Source organism: Peromyscus californicus, unplaced genomic scaffold, assembly GCF_007827085.1.
Source record: "Peromyscus californicus insignis strain IS unplaced genomic scaffold, ASM782708v3 Scaffold_23__1_contigs__length_62951481, whole genome shotgun sequence".
Lineage (NCBI taxonomy): Eukaryota > Metazoa > Chordata > Mammalia > Rodentia > Cricetidae > Peromyscus > Peromyscus californicus.
In genome coordinates, this window is record NW_026294534.1 from 18013920 (window position 1) to 18029169 (window position 15250).

A 15250-nucleotide genomic window follows, 5' to 3' on the forward strand; every position below is an offset into this window, starting at 1 on the left:
AAGTATAATGCTGGGTGGTGTTGGCAAAGCCTTTCATCCCAGCACTAGGGAGGCTGAGATCTCTGAGGTCAAGGCCAGCCTGGCCTACAGAGCAAGTTCCAGGACAGCCAGGGATACACAGAGAAACCCTGTCTCAAACAAACAAACAAAAGGTATGAAGTATGTATGTATGACAATTTCTTTTTTTTTTTTTTTTTTTTTTTTTGGTTTTTCGAGACAGGGTTTCTCTGTGTAGCTTTGCGCCTTTCCTGGAACTCGCTTTGGAGACCAGGCTGGCCTCGAACTCACAGAGATCCGCCTGCCTCTGCCTCCCGAGTGCTGGGATTAAAGGCGTGCGCCACTACCGCCCGGCGACAATTTCTTATACACGCTAAAGTTGTGAACGTGAGCAGGATTTTTGCTGGGTGTGTCCTGTAATCCTAGTACTGGGAGGGATGAGTGAAGAGGCTCCCCAGTGTTTAAGGACAGCCTGGGCTCCTTAGTAGATCTGATTTGTCTTATGTCAGAATTAATGTAGGTTTAATATCTGCATATCTGAATGTCAAAATTAGGGTTAAAACACTTGTGCAATTCTTATCAATTGATTGGCTTCTTGCCTATTAGAATTTTAATACTTTTTAATCTTCCTCTTCTAATTTTAGGCTCGATGAGAGAAAGGGAAAGTTAAGGATGCTGGAGCAGAACAATGGATTTCTCTTTCTCTTTCATGCAAGGGATCATGGGAAACACAATTCAGCAACCACCTCAACTCATTGACTCCGCCAACATCCGCCAGGAGGATGCCTTTGATAACAGCAGTGACATTGCTGAAGATGGTGGCCAGACACCCTTCGAAGCTACTTTGCAACAAGGTTTTCAGTATCCACCCACAACAGAAGACCTTCCTCCACTCACAAATGGCTACCCACCATCGATCGGCTTGTATGAAACTCAGACCAAATACCCGCCATATAACCAGTATCCCAATGGGTCAGCCAACGGTTTTGGTGCAGTTAGAAACTTTAGCCCCACTGACTATTACCATTCAGAAATTCCAAACACAAGACCACATGAAATTCTGGAAAAACCTTCTCCTCCACAGCCACCACCTCCTCCTCCTTCGGTACCACAAACTGTAATTCCAAAGAAGACGGGCTCACCTGAGATTAAACTAAAAATAACCAAAACTATCCAGAATGGCAGGGAGTTGTTCGAGTCCTCCCTTTGTGGGGACCTTTTAAATGAAGTCCAGGCGAGTGAGCACACGAAGTCAAAGCACGGGAGCAGGAAGGAGAAGAGGAAAAAGAGCAGCAGGCACGAGGCGTCCGGACCCGAAGAGCGCCGGCCACACAAGACCCCCAAGTTAGAGCCAGAGGCACAGAGTGTGAGTGAGGCACCTTTCCTGTTTACTGGGGATTGGATATCTTTTTCTTTGTCTGTCTCTTCAAGTATATTTCTGGTGAGTTCTTTCCTGTGATCCTTAGCAAGGTGCTTCTGGCTGACCTGGAACCCTCTCTGTAGACCAGGCTAGCCTCGGACTCAGACCCGTCTACTCGGCCTCCGGCTTGTTTATTTTCTTATCTTGAGGGGCTCAAATATCTTTACTTGCTTCTATCGAACTCTTGGTTTTGGGAGATGGAAAAAAGGCAGAGAGAGCTGGGATTTTGTTTATCTGGGGCCAGATTTGCAGGTAGTTCAACACTTGTTTCCACATTTGCTGCTGACTAAGCAGAAGTGGGAGAGCTCTTTACAAGCAGGGCCTTCCCCCGGGGTTGTGGCTGGAAAGTGCAGACAGACGCAGAACAGGTGCATCTCTGAATTTGAGGCTAGCCTGGTCTACATAGCCAGTTCCCGGCCAGCCAGGACGACATAGTGAGACCCTGTCTCAAAAATAAAAAAGTAAAGTCAGATTATCTAAACACACTGATTAGGACTTTAGGTGGAGTTTTTATAAAAGCCCATGTGTACTGGTGGATTGTTGTTGTTGTTGTTGTTGATTTGTTTATTTATTTATTTGGTTTTTAATCCAAAGGCATGAGACACCATGCCCAGCTCTGGTAGATTATTTTACTGTCTGAGATTTGATTGTGAAGTTTCATGGCAATAAGGTAATAGTAAGTGTGTAATAGATCAGTTCTAACTTGAATGAAGAGTCTGTGGTGTAAACTACAGATGTTTTCTAGATATGCATTTAGGAAGAAACTAATAAATGCTTATTTTGTGACAGTTATTTGCTTTCATATTTTATATATCTGAATAAGTTAATTTATTCTTTGGTTTAAAGAAAGATTACTTCTTGTTAATTGAACATTTCTTGGGCAGCTGGATCCTATTATTTCATATGATTCAAATGTGATTGATATCCCCATCCCCCCCCCCCCCTATAAAGTAGGTATTTCACATCTTTTCCTATTTTTCTGTCATTTTCTTACTCATTTAACACATGTTGATTGAATATCATGTTTCTGGCACTGTTCTAAGAATTGAAGGTGTGAATGAGTGCAGAGCAAAGGATGTCTGCTCACAGTGCTTATCTTCCAGTTCATTTGTGTGCACATATATATGTATATATATGTATATTTGTACACACCCCACACACAAAGGTTTGAAGGATGTCACATGCTATGAAAGAAATAGAATTGAGTCTGGTGTCATAGTCTACATCTGTAAGAATGAAGGTTTTAGGATTAAATGCTTTCTTTAAAAAATTTTTTTAAGTGTCTGGGTGTTTTGCCTGCATGTATGTCTGTGTACCACATGAATGCAGTACCTGTGGAGACAGACAGGACATTGGATTCCCTGGACCCGAAGTTACAGTAATGAGCCACCATGTGGGTGCTGGGAATCAAGCCCAGGCCCCCTGGAAGAGCAGCCAGTGCTTTTAACTGCTTTACTCTCTCCACCCACTGCCCCTCTTTCTTCCTCTTTGATTGTTTTTGAAGATTAGCATGCACTGCAGTGCTCTCTAAAATGCTGTTTGTAAGGCATCTGTTGTGTGTGTGTGTGCATGCACATGTACACATGCATGCCACAGTGCATGTGTGGAGGTCAGGGTAACTTGGGAGAGTAGGTTTCACCATGTTGCTCCTCCCAAGAGTTGAACTCGGCTTGTCAGGTGTGGCAGCGAGTGCCTTTGTCTTCTGAGCTGTCTCCCCAGTCATCATGTGTTCTTGTGTGTATGCATGTGCAGACAGGAACCCATGGAGGCTGGAAGAGGCCTGGGGGCTCCTGGAGTTAAGGGTTGCAGGCTGGTGGGAGCCACTTGCTCTGGTTGTTGGGAATCGAGCTTGGGTTCTCTGGAAGAGCAGCAAATGTTCTTAACATTTTTAAAGATTTATTTATTTATTATGTATACAGCATGTATGTCTGCAGGCCAGAAGAGGGCACCAGATCTCATTACCAATGGTTGTGAGCTACCATATGGGTGCTGGGAATTGAACTCAGGACCTCTGGAAGAGCAGTACAGTCAGTGCTCTTAACCTCTGAGCCATCTCTCCAGCCCCGCAGCAAATGTTCTTAACCACTGAGCCATCCCTCCACCCCCCTCATGAGTTGTTGATGTCGTTTAACAAATACCCTCCACAGAACTACCTTCCATATGTCTCATTTTGACTTTGTGTTGAGTAGATGAATAAATGGGGGACCCCAGACAGGCTCACTGTAGCATTTCTTTTCAGTCTAGCTTTGCACAGGGTAGGCACGTGCCGTATCACTGAGCAGCATTCCCACCCCCATTGTAGCATGTCTTGTCTAGACCTATAGTGAAGAGAGATGGCTACACATTGGCTTGGGAGAATCACAAAAACTGAGGAAATCTGGATTGGGATTTTAGCTTATTAGTTTCTGAGAACTGCTGTGCTGGCCTGTCTTACTTTGGCTGTAAAGAATCTGGCGCTGGGCAGTGGTGGCGCATGCCTTTAGTCCCAGCACTCGGGAGACAGAACCAGGCAGATCTCGGTGAGTTCAAGGCCAGCCTGGGCTACAGAGCAAGATCCAGGACAAGCAGCAAAACTACACAGAGAAACCCTGTCTCGAAAAAACAAAAAAAATAAGAATCTGGCAAGTAGGGTAATATTAATTGTATTTATTAGGCTACACTTTTTGATAAAGTTTGTTAAAAACATATCCTAATGGTGCGAGCTTATAATCCCAGCACTTAGGAAGTAGAAGCAGGAGGATCACAAATTCAGAGTTATCCTTGGCTATATAGTGAGTTTGAGGTTAACCTGGGCTACATGAAACCCTGTCTTAAAAAACTAACAGAACAACAAAAACCCAACACAAACAAAAAGTAAATGAAAACCCCTCCCATATAAAGAAGCCAGGTTAAACAGTCCGTTTAGTTCCTGGGCTTGCATTCTGCTCTATTAGTCTAGGAGCTTTGTATGGTGGAGCTGGTCTAAGATCACAGCACTTACCTTCAGGCAGGAACATTTACAGAGTTCCAGACAGGCTGGGGAATCCCCGTGATGACGGAAGAAGAGTGGGGTGTGAGTCATTAGTACATGCCCTTTTGCTCTTGAAAAATGTTCACATGCAAAATGTTCTTCTTTTACACACTTAAAAAACAATAAACTTGGTTACTCAGACAGTAAAAGAAAAAGGCACACTTTATCCCCTGTAAATTTTTTCCTTTGTTCGTGTGTGTGTGTGTGTGTGTGTGTGTGTGTGTGTGTGTGTGTGTATGTAGTATATGTACATGTGTATGTGCAAATGCATGTGCCTGTTTGATGCATGTAGGGGCAGTAGGAGGCTCAAGGAGAATGCTGGGTCTCCCTCTCTATCACGTTCTACCTCACCCTTGGGGTAGGGTCTCTTTGTGCCTGGAACTGTGCTGGCAGCAAGCCCCAGCAATTCCCCTGTCTCCACTTCTCACAGTGTTGAGGTTGCAGGTATAAATGCTGGGATCTGAACTGAGGTTCTTACATTTGCATAGCAAGTTATCTTGTCCACTCAGCCATCTATCTATCCAGCTTCCTTTTTTCTCATCATCACTGTGAACAGTAGTTTTTTTTTGTTCTTTGGGGGAATATGGTTTTGCTCATATCTTTGAAATTTATTTAGCTAATGTTATTAGAGCTTAAATTCTACCAGAATTTACATATTTTGTGTGTGTCAAACCCGTGTCTTAGCTGTTTGGAGTGGCACTGATACCAGCGCAGCTGCAGACACAGCTCTCCGAGACTCTGCTTGCTATCTGAGGACACAACTAGAAGTGGAGTCATTAGATCAGGGAGGAATTCTGGGGGTTTTCTTTTTGTTTGTTCGAGACAGGGTTTCTCTGTGTAACAGCCCTGGCTGTCCTACAACTTGCTTTGTAGACCAGGCTGGCCTTGAACTCACAGAGATCCATGGCGTCTGCCTGCCGAGTGCTGGGATTAAAGGTGTGTGCCCCATCCTCTTTTTACTCCTCGTGTGTGCTCAGGAGCACCGCAGAAGCGTCTAACAGAGCTTGTGCCTGTCCGAGGTCACCACCGCCTTGTCCTGGATGACTGCACGGTCCTAGTCAAGCATTCTGCTCCCCTCCTGCTTCCTTTCGAAACACTGTCTACATGGCAGCCAATGGCATCTTTTAAACAAAAATGACTTAGTACATGTCTGCCTAAGCCTCTTCAGTGGCTTTTCCTTGCACTTAAGATGAAATGTAAACACGTCGTCCTGGTTCACAAGGCTCTTGCAATCTAGCCTACTCTTCCATTCTCATCTTTTAGCTTCTCTCTTCCTTGGTCAGTGGGTCAGTAGGTGTGCCTTTAATTAATTATGTTACTGTGCATAGGTGTTTTGCCTACATGTATGTCTGCACTGTGTATGTGTCTGGTGCCTGCAGAGATCAGAAAATGGTGTCGGATCCCCTGGAATTGGAGTTACAGACATTTATGAACTGCCATGTTGGTGCTACACATCAAATCCTAGAAGAGCATTCAGTGCTCTTACTGCTGAGCCATCTCTCCAGCCCTAATAAGGCATATTAAAACAGGTGCCTTTCAGAGCCAGGAAAGTGGCACACGCCATTAATCCCAGTGCTCAGGAGGCAGAGGCAGGCAGATCTCTGAGTCTGAGGTCAGCCTGGTCTACAAAGCAAGTTCCAGGACAACCAGGGCTGTTAACACAGAGAAAAACCCTGTCTCGTTACCACTCCCCCTGCCCCATCGCCATCGAAAAGAAAATCTGCCTTTTAACCTTGGGTACCTTATACATGCCGTCTTAGTTACTGTTCTATTGCTGTGAAGAGACACCAGGACCAAGGAACTCATAAAAGAAAGCATTTAATTTGGGGCTTGCTTATGGTTTTAGAGGGTTAGTCCATGATTATCGTGGTGGGAACCAGACAGGATGGTGCTGGGAAGTAGCTGAGAGCTTTGCATCCTGATCAGCAGGTAGAGAGAGAGACACTGGGCTCAGTGTGGGCTTTGGGAACCTCAAAGCCCACCTCTAGTGACTCACTTCCTCCAACAAGGCCACTTCCCCTAATCCTTCTCAAAAAGTTCACCAACTGGAAATCAAGTGTTCATCATGAGCCTTTGGGAGCTGCTCCTGTTCTAACCACTGTACTCACTTGCTTCTTCCTGGTGTTTTTTTTTCTCCACTTCCTCCTAAGCCAGCTCCTCTTCCTTTGAGTCTCAGATTATAACCTTCTTTCTCAGAGAAGCCTTGAGGTCAGAGCCACATCTGTTTATAAGCATATGACCTTATTTAAGCCATCTGAATTGTATCCTCTGAAAAGAAATTAAACAAAAAGAAAGAAAGAAAGAAAGAAAGAAAGAAAGAAAGAAAGAAAGAAAGAAAGAAAGAAAGAAAGAAAGAAAGAAAGAAAGAAAAAGAAAATCTTTACCAGGCATGGTAGTGCACACCTTTAATTCTCTCTAGCACTTGGGACCTGGCAGTTGGTTCTCTGTGAGTTTGAGGCTAGCCTGATCTACATTAGTGAGTGAGTCCCAGGACAGCCAGGACTACATAGAGAGACAAAAAACAGACGAACAAATAAAAACAAACCTTTTACTTCATAGAATTATCTATCATCTATCTATCTATCTATCTATCTATCTATCTATCTATCTATCTATCTATCTATCTATCTATCATCTATCTATCTATTTATTTATTTATTTTTAAGGCATAGTCTCATTAGCCCTGGGTGGTCTGCCTCTGTCTCCTGAGAAAATTTGCTTTTTACAGAAAATGCAAACAATACAAAAGTAGACTTTCTTTTAGTATTTCCCTAATCTCATTGTCAGAACAGATAATTACTGTTAATACATTTGTCTTTATGTTGTGTCAGATCTTTTTCAGGTACACATTGATTATTTTTTTTTTTTAGTAAAATGTTTGAAGATAGTGATAGATGTGTGGATTAATGCCATGAATTAATACTATAATTATCATCCCTCTGGTTAAATTTTTTCTTTTTTGTGTTTCTGTAGGATTCACTCCTGAAATGTAACTTCTGAATTGAAGAGTAAATATATTTTAGACTTTGGTAGCTAGTTCCAAATTGCCTTCTAGAAACTCTTTGTTTTCTTATAGCCTGTAGGAAATGAACCCAGTGCCTCATATATGTTCTGGCAAGCACTCCACTATAGGACTCCATCATCTAACCTGCCTGTAGAATTTTTTATTTATCAGTATTAATATGTGTGTATATGTAGGGGGTAAGAGTCCAGCTTAGGGTAGTCAGTTCTATACTACCTCCCCGCCCCTTTTTTAAAGACAAAAGTTCTGTCACTCTGCTGTCCTCAGCTCCAGCTGTCCTCCTGCCTCAGCTCCCAAGTATCTGGTGTTACAAGTGCACAACACTAGACCCAACTTAGACACTTACTTTGAAGTTACCCGTCTGTGGTGTTGGGTGTATGGATCTGCCATGGTGTACAAATGGAGCTCGGTGAACAGTCGGAAGGAATCAAGGCTGTCCTCACCTTATGGGTTCCAGCTATTGAACTCAGCTTACCAGGTGTGGTGGCAAGTGCCGTTACCATCCTGCTAGCCAAAAGTTCACTATTTCAAAAACTTTCGATTGTTTATGTTGACCAGTGTTTTGCCTGCATGTAGGTCTGTGTACCATGTGTATGCTTTGGTGCTTCTAGAGGTCAGAAAAAGGCATTGGATTCCCTGGACCTGGAGTTGTGGATGCCATGAGCCTCCACGTGGGTTCTGGGAACCGAGCCCAGGTCCTCTACAAGAGCAGCCAGTGCTTTTAACCAAAGAGCCATGTCTCCAGTTTTCCAAAGTTCACTTTAAAAAGAATGATATTTCTGGGACTCATGATTTAAAAAGTAATATAATAGTTTATACATTGAACTTTTAGATTCCTTTACTGTAAATTAATATTTTAGTTACTGTACAAAATAGTAGGTTGCATCATGACGTTTTCCTACGTCATTCCTCATTCATGCTTGCATAAGTACCCCGCCCTTCCCTGATACCTCACCCCTGTCTTGATGGTCCCCTTTCTTCCAACAAATACCCATCTCCTGCTTTCACATCACATGCATATTTGTGCATATATATGTATATAATATATATATATATATATATAGGTAGGTAGATAATGTAGATGTTGCCTTTATACCATAATTTAACCAATTTTATTTTATTTTATTTGTTTGGTTTTTTGAGACAGGGTTTCTCTGTGTAACAGCCCTGGCTGTCGCAGAACTCACTCTGTAGACCAGGCTGTCCTCGAACTCACAGAAATCCACCAGCCTCTGCCTCCCAAGTGCTGGAATTAAAGGTGTGCACCATCATTACCCGGCTTCCAATTTTATTTTTATATAAGTACATTTTAAAAACAACTTATTCATGTATTGAATTATGCTTGTGTGTGTGTCTATACAGGCATGTGCACATGAGTGCCTTCAGAGGTCAGAGGCCTTGGCTTCCCTGGAGCTGGAGTTCCAGGCAGTTGTGAGCCTCCAGATGTGGGTGCTGGGAACTGCAGGTGCTCCTAACTGCTGAACTGTCTCCAGCCCCATCTACATTGTCTCACCATGTTGTTTTTATAAGCAGGATGCTTTGCAGATCTTCACACTTAACAGTTTTTCTCCTCAGTGCCTTTTCAGCAACAATTCTAGAAAATATACTGGACAGGAGCCTGAAAATGTGAGGCTCTCCATATACATTACCAACGCAGGTTCCAGAAAGATTCCAGGGTACACCTTATGAGCAGTTTCAGTGCCCCGTTTTTCCTTTAGTCTGTTAAATTTAAAAACGAAAACTGGTCGGGCTGGTGAGCTCTCATTGGGTAAAGATGCTTTCTGAGTAAGCCTGGTGACCTGTGTCCAGATCCTGGCACCCTATAAAGGTGGAAGGAGAGAGTGGATGCCCAGGTTGTCTTCTGACCTCCCCACACATCAGACAGAGTACCCAGGGTGGGAGCGGGTGGGAGAAGGAATTTTAAAGAGGAAAAAGTCAGTTTGCTTAGAACAGTGCTGTTAGGTGATGAAGTCAGAGGGGAGTCCTGACTGCTTTAGAGTGGAAAGTGTTAGCACCAGCGTCCGTCCGTCCGTCCGTCATGGACTGCACAAATAACCTCACTCCTCACGTCAGTGGTGTTTCCCTCGTGCTCCATACCGTTCAGTTTTCTCTGATTCTGTTCATACACCACAGTTGCTAGTTTCCTGCCGCTTTATTCTGTCCCTACATTTTTCTGCCTAGAGACCAAATGAGAGGGTGGACACCGCACCAGAAAAACCAAGAGAAGAGCCAGTGCTCAAAGAAGCCGTCCCGGTGAGTGGCTTGTTGAATACAGTGAGCAGGTACGATGTCAGGAAGAGATGGCGGGGCTGGAGAGATGGCTTAGCAGTTAGGAGCTCTGGTTGCTCTTCCCCAGGACCCAGGTTCAATTCCCAGCACCCACATGGTGGCTCCAGTTCCAGAGGATCTAACACTCTCTTCTGACCTCCAGAGGCATTAAGCATACATGTTACATATATGCATATGTTGCTCATATGCAGGCAAAATACTCATCCACATGAAGTAAAATAAATAAATCTTAAAACAGCAACAAACGAGGTAACAGCTCAGTGAAGGTTCTTTGCAGTACACCATCACAGCGCCATGGCTGTCTCTATGTCAGAAATCTCACTGGAATAGATATTTTCCAAATTTCTATGAATTATTCTCCTTATAAAAACCATGATCATTTTGTTTTCATTGAACTCTCAAAATGCTTCATCATTAATTTGGCAACAGAAACCAGTAGTCTTGTTTTCAGTATTTGGGACGGGCTTATTACTTTTTCTTTCTTTCTTTTTTTTTTTTTTGCTAGTTATAGATAGCAGAGAAGAATATGATGGAAGATAATTTTTACATTGGAGGCACCGTGTGTGTGCTCATGTGTGTGAGTATGGTTGTGTGCGTGCCACAGTTTCCAGCTCGGAGGTCAGAGGACAGTGTCCTTCCACCTTGTTGCAGATGGGGTTTCTGTGTTGTTTGCCCTGTGTTTGCCAGGCAGCTGGCCCGTGAACTTGTGGAGAGTGTTCTTTCTCCACCGTTCATCTCCTTAGGAACACTGGGACTCTGCATACACACTAGCACACCTCCTTTATATGGGTCCTGGGGATTCTGACTCAGCTCCGCATGCTGGAGGGACAAGCACTGTACCCATGGAGCCATCTCCCCAGCCCCTGTAAGCTGTGGGTGTGCTTTACTCAGAGTTTGCACCCTCCTCCCTCCTTCCCTCCCTCCCTCCCTCCCTCCCTCCCTCCCTCCCTCCCTCCCTCCCTCCCTCCCTCCCTTTCCTCTCCTTTTCATTCCCCTCCCCCTCTTTCTTTCTCTTCTGATGGAGATTTGTGACCTTTTCCTGTAGGTTCAGCCAATACTGTCTTCTGTTCCAACAACAGAAGCGTCCACTGGTGTTAAGTTCCAGGTTGGTGATCTTGTTTGGTCCAAGGTGGGAACCTATCCTTGGTGGCCTTGTATGGTTTCAAGTGATCCCCAGCTTGAGGTCCATACCAAAATTAACACAAGAGGTAAGAAAAGTAATAAATAGATACTAAGTAACAAGTTTGCAATAAAAAAAAGTGAACATTCAGCGTTGTATGTGAATGTGAGAATATGCATATATATTATCTGACATAAAAATATGAATCTTTTTCAAATTTTTGTTTATTATTGTTATGTGTTTTTGATACAGGGTCTTATGTCTCCAACCATCCAACAATCTTCTTGCCTCTCTGCTCCTCAGGGGTTTCTCATTTTTTAATGATAAATGAAATAATTATGGTTGTTTTATACTGGCAGAGAACTTCTGTAACTAATGTCTTTATTTTCTTGCTATGTAGCCCTGGCTAGTCTGGAACTGGCTGTGTAGTTCAGGCTGGCCTGGAACTCAGAGAGAGATGCCTACCTCTACCTTCTAAGTGCCAGGAAAGGTGTGTGTCATCACACCCAGCCCTTATAATAACTTTAACAAATTTTTTTTACGTGTGTGTGTGTGTGTGTGTGTGTGTGTGTGTGTGTGTGTGTGTGTGTGTGTTGGTGCCACAGAGGCCAGAGGAGGCATCAGATCCCAGGACTAGGAATTGAAATGGGGGCTTTGCACACGCTAGGTGAGCACTGTACTACCGAGTTTTAGTAGCCCCCCCCCCTGTTTTTTCTTGGTGGTTTTAGATTTCCTTTTATTTTCAGTTATGTGTGTGTGTTGGGATATGTGCACCATGTTACCCCCAGAGGCCAGAAGAGGATATTAGACCCCTCAGAGCTGGAGTTACAGCAGTTGAGAGCTGCCTGATGGAGGTGCAGGGAACCAAACCTGGGTCCTCTATAAGAGCATCATGTACTCTTAACCACTGAGCCATCTCTCCAGCCTCCTCATCCACAGACCTTTTAATTAATTTATTTAAAAGGTTTTTTTGGTCAACAGAGAGGTGAACCTCTGAAAATATCTGAGGAATTATCTTAATTACATTAGCTGATGTGAGAAGAGATGTGTGTAGTGTCAGTCCCTGGGCATGGTATCCATGATTATATGAAAAAAAAAACGAAAAAACAAAACGTCGAAAGCCAGCCAGTGATGTGCCTCAGTGGGCAAGAGTGTTAACTTACCAAGTTAAGTTACTGCCAAGCCTGCTGACCTGAGTTAGATCCTCAGAACTTATACAATAGAAGGAGAGAACCAACTCTTTGGAAAGATGTCCTCTGACCTCTGTGCAACCACTACCCCAGTGAATGAATAAATGAGTGGATGTTTTGTTTAGTTTCTTAAAAAAAAAAGTCAAAGTGGGCCGTGGTGTGGTAACACTGTGGAAGTAGATGTAGGCAGATCTTTCTAGTAAATTCCAGGCTACAGAGCTACATAGCAAGACTCTGCCTCCAAAATAAATTAAGTAAATAAATAAACAAACCCAAAACAGAACTGGAGAATGTGACCCCGGCACCACATGCAGTAATTAGTTCACTGTTTTCTGTTCTCGACTGTGGTTGTGATGGGACAGTTCTCCAAAGCTGCTGCTCTGACTTCCCTGCTGTGGTGGACCATACCCTGGAATGTGAACCCCAATAGGGCCTCACTAAATGGCCCGGACCAGCCTGGGACTCGCTGTGTAGTCCAGGCAGGCTTGTGAGCTTGCGGGCTTTTCACTCGGCCTTCTGAGTAGCCAGGATCACAGGTCTGAGGCCCCGTACTGTCTCCGGGTTTGCTTGGCATTTCTTTCGTGCTTCCTTGTTTTGAAGACTAATCGTACTGGCTTTCAGATTGCATTTAAAAATAAAAGCGTATTAGTAAGTGATTGGATATTTTATGTGAGTTTAATGTATAAGCTAAGCCTCTTTTGGAACTATGCTGTGTTTTGTTTTAATACAGGGACTCATTCTGTATAGTCCAGGCTGTTCCCAAGCTCCTTCTAATCTTCATAATTCTGAGTTCAGGGATTACAGTCTTATCTCACCATGTCTAACTGGATTGGTCATTAGTTTACTATGGGTTCCCCTGGGAATCACTATCACCCAAACAAGTACTTTTCATCATATTAAATTTCACTCGGTGCTTCATCCTCTTCTGTTTCATTCATGACTCTAACTATACTGGGAAAGCCTTGTGGATTTGATAGAACATGGAAGGATAGCTTGGATCTAGTTATAATAGGTAATCTTAGCTTAGGAATGTTCAAATCAAGAAAAGTTACATTCTGTGTGTACTTTGTCCAAACATGATGTTTGGTTTTGACCAAAACATGTGTAGTGGCTTCCTAAGATTCTCCCACCTGGAAGTGACTTCCTTAGTTCAAAGACATTTGGGCTGTAACTTAATTTCAGGGTACTTGCTCTGTGAACTCACCTTTGTCATATGTTGAGTTCTTTGTTATCTGTGACAATTTTGCATCTTATTCTTTTACATCAGACTTCCTTCTTGAAGAAAAACGTATCTGTTTAAATCTAGCAAATAAGATTTGGGGGTTTCACCCTATTGGTGACACTTAGCAAGAGCCTGCCTATGTGTAGTAGGTGGTGTGGCGTCCCATCTTCCATTTTGACAGTGTGTGCCCATCCAAAGCTGGGAGAATAGAATTGGGCAGGAATGAAAAAAATGAACACTGCTGTTTGCCTGGTTTTGTGCAAGGTACTATATTAGGTGATTCTGCTATGTATTTTCTTCAGGTTTTTTATTTCTTTGTTTCTTTTGGAGGCATGGTCTCGTGTGGCCTAGGCTGGCCTCAGACTTGCTATGTAGCTTGAGGATGACATAAAACTTTCGATTCTCCTGCCTCTGCTTTCTGCTGGGATTACAGTCATTTGCCCCCACACCTGCTTTAATGGGTACTGGGAAGGGACCCAGGGCCTTTGCGTGCTAGGCAAACACTTGACTAACTGAGCTACATCTGTTACTTACCGACTGAGCATTTTCTTCTGTGATGCTCACAGCAGATACAATGAGGTGTATCCTATGTCTCAGAGAAGTCATCTCAAAACCATCTTATTATAACCCTTGCTCTACAACTCTCAGCAGTTGAATCCAGGCAGTCTTAACTCAGAGGCGGTTATAGGGAAAAGTGTTAGGTCAGAGTATGTGAAGTACCTTGGAACTCTTATAACTCTGAATGGAGAAGAACAGGGCAGGATTACTCAAGAGACTAAATCTTCTGAAATAAAACAATCCCTGTCCATATCTAGACCCTGAGAGCTTTCAAAATGGGACCCTGAGAGTCACGGCTCTTCAGTTCTCTCCTTTCAAGAAAGCAACCTTGAGATCATAGAAGGAGCTTTTACATTTTTCTTTTTAAGATTTATTTTTTTCAATTTTGAATTCTTGTGTGTGTGAGTGGGGGCGGGGTATGTGCACATGCATGCCGTTGCCCTCGAGTGCTCGTATCCCCTGGAGCTAAAGCTCCAGGCAGTTGTGAGCATCCTGAAGAGTCTTGGGAACTGAACTTGGGCCTTCTGGGAAAGCAGTGCATTCTTCACTAGAGCCATGTCTGCAGCCTCAGGAGTGGTCACATTTAATTCATTAATTCATCTGCTAGTCAGATGCTCCTAGGCAGTTTTCTACTTTAGTGCCAGAAACTGTGTTTATATTACTCTTAGTGATTTGAGAATCTGGAATTTAAAAATCATTCATGTTTTCATTAAAACCATAAATGTTCTTTTGTCCTTAATCTTTTAAAACGTAATCGCAGCTGGGCGGTGGTGGCGCACGCCTTTAATCCCAGCACTCGGGAGGCAGAGCCAGGCAGATCTAAGTGAGTTCGAGGCCAGCCTGGGCTACCAAGTGAGTTCCAGGAAAGGCGCAAAGCTACACAGAGAAACCCTGTCTCGAAAAACCAAAAAAAAAAAAAAAAAACGTAATCGCTTTATTGAAATATTCTTGTAGTATAAAACTTAATCATTTATTTACTTATTTTTGTTTATTTATTTGAGGCAGGATCTCACTATGTAGCTCTGTCTGGCCTGGAACTCCCTGTATAAACCAGGCTGGCTTAGAACTGCCTGCCTGTGTCTCCCAAGTGCTGGGATTAAAGGTGTGTACCACCAAGCCTGACTCAATTTTACCCTTTTATTTAACTGTCAGAATTTAGTGATTTGTTTTGTTTGTTTTCGTTTTGCAGACAGGGTTTCTCTGTGTAGCCCTGGCTGTCCTGGAACTCACTCTGTAGACCAGGCTGGCCTCGAACTCACAGAGATCCACCTGCCTCTGCTTCCCAATTGCTGGGCTTAAAGGCTTATGCCACCACCACCCTCCAGTCTAGAATTTAGTAATTTTAAAAGTCCATTTTGAGTTGTGCTACTATCACCACAATCTAATTTAAGAATTTTATCACTCCATCCCCCAAAAAGAGAA

The 15250-nt window shown here is 43.3% G+C and overlaps 1 protein-coding gene across 7 annotated transcripts in view; it reads left to right on the plus strand.

Moving 5' to 3' along the window:
- Nsd3 (nuclear receptor binding SET domain protein 3) overlaps positions 1 to 15250 on the plus strand; it is a 118262-nt gene that overhangs the window by 37743 nt on the left and 65269 nt on the right. For all 7 annotated transcript variants that reach the window (XM_052751881.1, XM_052751887.1, XM_052751880.1 and 4 more), the window contains 3 exons: positions 642 to 1363; positions 9631 to 9702; positions 10784 to 10946. In XM_052751881.1, coding sequence (XP_052607841.1) covers positions 686 to 1363; positions 9631 to 9702; positions 10784 to 10946 — 913 coding nt within the window. In that variant the 5' untranslated portion in view covers positions 642 to 685. The remainder of the gene's footprint in view (positions 1 to 641; positions 1364 to 9630; positions 9703 to 10783; positions 10947 to 15250) is intronic.